The sequence below is a fragment of the Neolamprologus brichardi genome, chromosome 15 (genome assembly GCF_056152115.1).
Source record: "Neolamprologus brichardi isolate AB-2024 chromosome 15, ASM5615211v1, whole genome shotgun sequence".
Lineage (NCBI taxonomy): Eukaryota > Metazoa > Chordata > Actinopteri > Cichliformes > Cichlidae > Neolamprologus > Neolamprologus brichardi.
This window is the reverse complement of record NC_142118.1, coordinates 35,355,001-35,363,385: the sequence shown is the minus strand read 5'-3', so window position 1 is coordinate 35,363,385 and position 8,385 is coordinate 35,355,001. Positions and strand designations below refer to the sequence as shown.

The following is an 8,385-nucleotide window of genomic DNA, read 5'->3' as shown; positions in this document are numbered from 1 at the left end:
ACAGGCGAGGTCCTTTTTAATATATCTGAGGAAAAAACAGTTAAAGTCCGACGGAAATTCCCCGGAATGTTTAAGTGCTCTGGAGTCAAATAATTGAGGAGAAAGAAGTTTTAATCAGACCCTATTCATCGAAACGGAAGCGACCCGCAAGGGGGCGCTGTGTGTCCATGCTTTTACATGCGCTCCAAGCCAAGTCAGTGACCCGCTGCAGAAAAAAGTAAACTAGAATTAAAAAAAAACATCAAGTTAACAAAGCTGCCATTGTATAAGACTGTTAAAGCTTCTTATAGGTAGTCACTACACAGTTAAACATCTGGCAGAGAAGCAGAGGAACCGTCTCCTGTGTTTGCTTTATTGTGCATGTGGCACAAACAAAGGCTGCTCCGGAGATAAGTGCAGAAAAATGTAGCGATGCGTTCTTATTTGGAGCAGACACAGATTTTTATTTTAGAATAAATGTGGAAAGTAAATGATTGTCAAGGTAGAGTTTTTCAGTGCAGCTGCTTCAGCCGTAACCCCTCCTCTTGGTCCCCCCCTAGGTCTCTCGCTCGCTCGCTCGCTCGCTCTCTCCCTCTCTCTCCTCTCCTTATTCATCCACCGCCTTGTGCTTCATTCCAGTGCACAAGCCGAGCGAAACAAGACGGTTTACGCGGCAGCCAAAGCCGATAAATTCGCTCAGGGAATAAATATCTATAAACCGCGGCTCTCTCCTTATAGGAATACCACTTGACGCACGTGAGCGTGCACGTATGGGACTATACAGCATGATCCTGACAGCACTGCCGCTATCTCTGCCTCTGCTCTGACTATAGAGAAAGTGCTTGGATCTCTCGGAGAAGGTTGGCATTTCCATTTTTTTCTGTCTTTTTTGTTACCGAGTATCATCCAAACGCTGCTGGAAATATTCTCCGGATGGTGACCACGGGCTGGACTACCTGTTTTCAGTGCATTCGCTCAATGCGAGGGGAAGGGACCGTGAGACTTGCGCCTGTTGTCTTTTCCCTGGTTTAATAAGGCACTTTGGGAATCACTGAAAAGGGGAGAAGGGCTGAAATATTTTATATCAAAGGCGATATTTGATCTGGACTCTCACCTCTGTGTGTTTTGGTGAATGGAGGTAACTCTGGTCCTGGAGGTTTGACACAGCGGGGACCGGGACGGGACTGGGTGCGTGGAGCGTCGGATCACCCAGGATTGTATTCCTTCCTCACTCTCTCTGCCGTGGGTCTATTTACATGTCCGACCTGACCGCTTTATGACAATGGATTACTTTCTGCTTTTATGCAGCCTCTTGCTGCCTGTGGTGTCTGCCGTGGAAGGTAAGAAATTTTAACTGTTCTGGAGGTTTCATGTTGCAGCTTTCCTGAAGCCTAGTATTTCTCCACACCAAGCGAGTCCGCACCCGTGCCTCTTAAAGGCTGGGCACTGCACCCTAAAGCTCATGTAGCCGTACCCAAAAAAATCCTGATTCCATTTCTACCCCCCGAATTAATTTCCTTTTGAAAGTGACCAGCCGTGGCTGATTTCGTTCTTTCTTTTTTTAAGCATCTCTAATGAAATTACTGACTTTACAGGATTCAATTGTTGTGCGTCCACGAAAGCTCATCCATTTCAATGATCGTTGTGTATTCTTTTTTGGAGCACAGGATTGTGAGGGCTGCCAGTGCTTTCTTTGTCATTTAAGGACATTAGCTCCACACTGTATCTCACTGGGGAGTCGCGGCTTTCCCCCCACGCACACACACAGCACTTTCCCCAGGTCAACTCCGTGCATTTTAAGGGATTGCTTCGGTGTGTGGCCTTCTGACATCTGGACTCTGCGTATATTTATGTGCGCTTCAAAAGAAGGGGAGGGGATTGAATCATAACCCACATTTTGAATATATTTTTTTATTAATCTGAAATATCTGAAACGCGACGTGTGATTTGGTAAAGTCATTTTTATAACTGATGAGTTCTCTCTTCTCTCATCCTTACAGTAATTATTATTTTAGTTTTATCAGATGTTTTTATTTTATTTATTGTCTTTTTATTAACGTGATATGAATTTGGTAATCCTCAGTTATATATTTTTATCAGTTTCCTCTGACAGCTCATCTGTCTTAGCTCTGTGTGGATGTTTGCAGTGCGTAAAATCAATGAGAAATTCCATCTGTCGTTTTTCCCAGCGATGTAAACGACTGTCCCGCTCTTCTATTACGTCTTCCCCGTACTTTGTTTCACTCTGCGATGTTTGGGAATTTACAAAAAAATGGACTAGTCGAAATAAGGTTGAAAGAGGCCTAAAGCTTGAGAGTATGAATGTCGGAGCCCAGGCGAGGCTCCCGGTTGGCTTGTGATGCCAGTAGGAAAGTAGGACAGTGGGCCACTGGCTCAGCAAACGCGTCTCGATCTCAGCTCATTTCTCCACCTGTCCACATAACGTCTGAAGTTTTTGTCTTTTCACTCTCAGAAACTGAAAAAAGGTTGTTGCTGATGGATATTTTTTCCCCAAGGTGCATTTTACTTTCTGCCGATTTGTCACCGATTGTTTGAAAAAGTGGCGCACCAGCTTTACACTACGAATAAACTAGCCTGCTGTAGATACACAGGGCCTTTGATTTAAAAAAAAAAAAAAAAAAACTGACAGCAGGCTGCACGGAAAAATGAGTTTAATTTTATTTATTTATTTATTTAACTGCAGTGGAAAGTCGCTTTGTCTGCTAAACTAATACAAACACAAATTATTTAAATGAAGATTGTTTTACAGCCTGCCACCTCTGAGATGGCTCTCAATCCATGTTCGCAATTTAAGAAATTCTTCTATCCCACACTTTCTTGAACTCTTCAGAACCAATTATTCTGATTTCCACGTAGTAATATTTGCTCGGTCAGGACCTAGAGTCAAACCTCAGTTAATAAGAGTGACTTTAGTAACAGTATGGTTACCGGTTAAGATGTATTTTGTTTGGTTTTATTCATTTATTTAATCAATTCTACACAAAAGAAGACCAAAGTAGGCTGTGATTTTAAAAAAAGGAAATATTTTCACTGAAAATCTTTTATTAGAATAATCAAATTCTAATATCTATTTTTTTAAAAGTCCCATATATATTTTTTCTTCTTCTAAGGAACCTTGAATGCCTCTTAGTGGCCCCTGTACCTCACCGGACCCCAGTGAGGAACCACTGACTTAAAACATATGGCTTTGAATGGATGAGTGGATTCCTGTCGTGCAAAAGTTGTGGGGTAAAGAGGTAGACACCGGGAGTGAACCGGGAAAGTGAGACAGAGCGATAGAGGGCTTGGCCTTAACAAAAGCTGAAAGTTTTCCTTCGCACTGCTTGAAGTTGATGTATTTTGTTAGAACAATCTATTCCCTACCTAAGTGATGCCATAAACTCTGCTCTACTGACCTGGCTGGGGGTTTACCTAAGCTTGTAATATAGCCGGATGATTTATGGCTGCTGCTAGGACTTCTTTCTGGGATATATGGGTTTATGGCGAGTTAGGGAGCAACAAGCGGCCCGGCGGGGGGACGTTTGCCCAGGCTCACTGTGCGCCTCTCCGGTCCCGGGGTCACACTGCCCGCGGAAAAGGCTGTTAATTATTTCACGTTTTCTTTTTGACCCTTTGGTTTTACATTTGATATTTTAAAAAGCCATGTAGGATAAAAGTCACTCCCAAGGTCTTCAACAGTGTAAATTCAGTTTATTTGTAATCGTGTAATTATGGGACAGTTAAACCCAGGGTTTCTGAGTTCTCCGTGGCAACGTGAGCACAAAACATTAATTTGACTCCTCATTCAGCATACCTCATTTAACTGATTGGGTGTTTGATGTGGCGCACATCAGGCACGTAAAAGCATGACGGTTGTTTTCTTGCTGGATTTGATACTTTTGGTAATTTTCTTAATGTGGCTGTACACGAAACCTTAACATAAGAGTTGTTTATGCTGTTGAATTTCATGTAATCTTTGTTATGGGTTGGACTACTCAGATGGTTTAAGTGTCTTAATTGTATCTCAGTTAAATAAGAAACCATTAACCCGTGTTTATGTCGGGGTTGATTGATGCCCTGGCGTTTTGGGTCGTCCTCGGTGGATGCTACCGTGGCCTTGAACTTTGGGGTGCTTAGCAGTGTGCTGAGGAGACAAATTGTGTCGATAATTGTGCTGTTTAGTACGCAGACGTTTTGGGAGAATGAAGGCACAAAAAAGTATGAACGGGCTTCCTGGTGATTTTCGGGACAGGCAAAACCGGCAAAATACCCCGATAATACTGTACAAGTGTCTTAAGAGCAGGCCAGAATTTTTCTTATTCTTTCTTATTATATTTTTCTCTAAACTCAAACACTGGACCAACTGGAACAAATGTTTTACTAAATTTAAGCCGTTTTTTTATTGTTAGCTGAAGCCACATAAACAGCGACAGAGAGTTCCCCAGTCTTTTTTTTCTATTTATGGCTGTGTGTTTCGACGACTGATTACGCACAAGCAAGGGCTTTGTAGCGCACATGTTTATGTTTTTATGTGGGTGAGATCACACCTCCACGGGAGCTTTCCTGTGCCTGTTTGCAGTTGGCACATTTCTCATCAAACTCTCTCCCGTGATTTATTCTCGCTCTTTTTTTTTCCAGCAGGGGAGTCCCCCCCAGTCCTCATAAACATTTTTTATGTATATATATTTAATTATCATTTCCAGGTGGTGATTAATATATTAACAACACATGCATTAAAAAAATATGCGTAAACTCTGTCCATACTGTAAACGCTTGAGTCTTATCGAACTTGATTTCTTTCTCCTCCTTTGGTCATGTGACTGCTTGATTGATATCTCTCACTTTACCCGTGTACAGATTTCAGGTGACCACATCTTGCTGAAACGCAACTAACCTTCGTAATAAAGAGAGTAATTAGGCCATTCTGGCCGGGACTAGCTGTCCCAAGGCCTACATACACCGGGCTTTATTTAAGGGTCAGTCTGTGTGGCCTGAGCGGGACTCCCAGTGAAGCAGCTAAGTCAAACTTTTCCTCCGGAGCTCGTCTACATAACATTCAAAAGCAAATTTACTGAACAAATCTGTTTAAGGTCACTATTGAAGTAACAAAAGGACATATTAGTGACCCTATGGTGCCTATCACAGAGACAATTGAAGGGCTAAGTGGATGTGGCGCTAAAGAGGCGTGAAAGTGAATTTACAAAATAAAAGCGTCAGTTCTGCTAATCAATCATTCTACAAGGGGACAAGATCTATCTGTCTTAATGCGATTATGAAAGATATATAAGATGAATAAAACATAGACGCACAGATGGACACCCTCAACACAGGGAATGCGTAAAGTCTCAATTAATGCGGTCTTATTGATCTAGCCATTCGCCCTTGCTCAGCCTTTCAAAACCACAGATTCAGGTTTGATTCGGAACACTGGCTAAAGGTAATAAACAACGCATAAGGATAATTATCGATATCTCCTGAATCAATTGGCCCGATGAAGGAAGACTGTATGTTGTCAAATATACTCCAAAATGCAATTCAAATAGTAGCAGTACTATTGCTACTAATAATAATATTATAATTTATTATATATAAGTATACATTAAATATATAATTTATTATTATTGTTATTGCTATCTATCTATCTATCTATCTATCTATCTATCTATCTATCTATCTATCTATCTATCTATCTATCTATCTATCTATCTATCTATCTATCTATCTATCTATCTATCTATCTATTATTTTGGGGCTCTGCATGCTGCACTGCATGATGATCTCATCCTATTTACATTTTTCAATGTTTTGAACAACAAACAAAAGAAATGATAAAGTCATAAGAGGCAGTTATGCCAGTCAGTCAGCCAACAGGGATCCCAGACCGTCTGCAGGTCGTATGCTAGGCTGGAGCCGCGTTGAACAGATGCATTCTGACATAGGTTCAGACTGGCGTAAGGCGCTCGGGAAGAAATGGCGCGTGGATGACGACATGTAGGGAGTTGGGATATGATGGTACAGGGGAGCAGTCTGGTGGTTTTTAGGGTGTGGGGTTGGATTTGGATCAGCAACCCAGAGGGCAACAGAGCTGACAGACTTTACAGATGCAGCGGGCCTGCAGGAGCACTCATGCACACCGAAGGACGCTTCATGGCTCTGACGGCGGCATGGAAAGATTCACCGAGCTGGAATTTCACATGCAGACAAGCGGCAGCCATGTCAGGCCTGCATGAGCCTTCGTACACCAGGAAGTGAATGAACGAGGATTACTAGCAAGGATGCAAATAGGGATATAGTCAAAACAGGATATTTTTTCTGAGGAACTACAGTGAAGAACAATTAATGAATATGAACCTCTATGTGACACAACAGAGTGTGGCCGAGTAAATTTTCCTATGTTTGCTTAGGCCTTTAGAACATGGAGTCAGGCAGCAGCTTAGCTTCAGCTTCAACAAAACTTTACCATTTCAGACATAAAAGTAAAACAATTACAGAAATATAATAGTTTCTCTAGGTTGTGACTATTTTGCCTTAAAATATAGTTACAATAATCCCACTAAGCAGTGTTTATCATATCAGCGACTATGTTTATATCCATCTCAGATTCACCAAATATTTATATTGGACATGTACACGGCACTGTTAATGAATGACAGTGCCATTAGTGGAGTTTATATAACATTCTTGTGATTACAAGAATGTTATATAGACACATGCACTATTAAGCGAAGTAAAGCACGTAAAATATTTTACCGCACAGAAACCATGACGAATATAATCACACGAATAAACGCGTGTATGATGTTTAACTGGGTTTATCCTACTCACATTACTGCCGTGAGGACTTGTTGTTACGTTAACGTAAACGAGCACTTGTAAGTATTCAGAATTGATGGTAGTTTTACAAGAGCTTGTTCCAGATCTTTTTTTTTTTATGCCAAACGAAATGCGTGCGTACAGTTTTCGTGTATGGATTTCCTTGCATATGGCACTGTGCGCGCAGTCTTTCCTCGTCTCCAACAGAGTGGCCTTGTGGGATGGCAGGTCTTTGACACTCAGTGTGGAGAGCAAGCAGGGGAGGGTGAGTGTGTCTGGGCCAGCCCACCACACAGACACACTGCTGCTGTCTATATTTAGCCAAGCAGAACACGAGTGAAAGGAAAAGAGACGCACACAGACAGGGAACGAAAAGGAGAGCAAGGAGAGATTTTTCACTTGTGGGCGACGGGCGAGATGGGCTGTTGATCTACGCGAGAGGAGTGTATTTGGGAGATTACAGGGGTCGGGGAGGGTCTGTGTGTGCACTGCTGGAGGTACAGTTTGTCCATGTGTGCAGTCTCAACTAACCTTTTTGTTTTTTAAGAAATGTTTTGACTGCATTGAGAGATGGAGGCGCTCAAGCTCAACGTCCAGCAATGCTGATATTTTTTTGAATGAGAACCTAGTTTTTAAAAACAACTCTCAAACAGTAAAATAAGATCTCTACTATATTTATATTATTTCAAACTTTTATATAACCTGATGACTTTTGTCCTGCATATTAACCCTTTAATGTGTAACCTGATGGTTGAGTCATTGATTCAGTTTTAAATATATAAAACTAAAGCGCCAAATCACAACAACAAGGTGCTTTGACTCTGCAGCCGTACAGAGAAAACCCTATAAATCAGATGAGGAAGCACATGAGTGGGATATTCCCCCCGCTGTGTTTAACTGACTTATGGTAATGACTTGAATACTGTTAGAAAAACATTAACTTAATAATAATAATAATGGCTTTCTGACATGACATTTTATAGGCGCTGTCTGCTACTCAAATGACCACGTGTCAGAATGTTCATATTATAGGTGAGTTAGTATCTGCTGTGCTTTCCACCCACACTCAGCCCACGTCTTGTGATCCCTATCGAGAGGTCAGGAGGGGGTCTTTTTGTATGATTTTGATGTGGGGCTCTCTGCCCAAGGCTAGTCTTGTTCAGTAGCTGAACAATCAAAGCCCAGAGCTTGTCGTATTCCAGTGGAGAAAACAAAGTATATCATAAAAGAGGATGTGCATATTTATAAAGAAACTTTGGCAACTTTTCTAAGGCTCACATGTAAAAACTCACAAGCAGAGCAGGTTTAGGGCACAGTGGGTGACTGATGTGTGCATGACTCCATTTTGTCCCATATGGCTAATCTGTAGATGAGTGGTGTTTGCATTTAAGACTCAGTCTGCTTATGAGAGACGACAAATAGTAAACGTGAAAAGCTAACGTGCCCCTTGCCTCTCAGAGAGTCAAAAAAGACCGGGTCAGCGGGAGGTTTGAAAGGTGGAGTTTAAAGGAGCGGACTTCTCCTCGCAGCAGTTTGATCCACCTCGGGGCATCCTCCTACCATTTCTTTACGAGCTACAGCCTCTTGTAACAA

The 8,385-nt window shown here is 41.8% G+C and overlaps 1 protein-coding gene across 6 annotated transcripts in view; it reads left to right on the top strand.

Moving 5' to 3' along the window:
- Positions 1-608: 608 nt before the first annotated feature.
- ephb3b (eph receptor B3b) overlaps positions 609-8,385 on the top strand; it is a 59,952-nt gene continuing 52,175 nt past the window's right edge. For all 6 annotated transcript variants that reach the window (XM_006791980.3, XM_006791978.3, XM_006791979.3 and 3 more), the window contains exon 1: positions 609-1,319. In XM_006791980.3, coding sequence (XP_006792043.1) covers positions 1,256-1,319 — 64 coding nt within the window. In that variant the 5' untranslated portion in view covers positions 609-1,255. The remainder of the gene's footprint in view (positions 1,320-8,385) is intronic.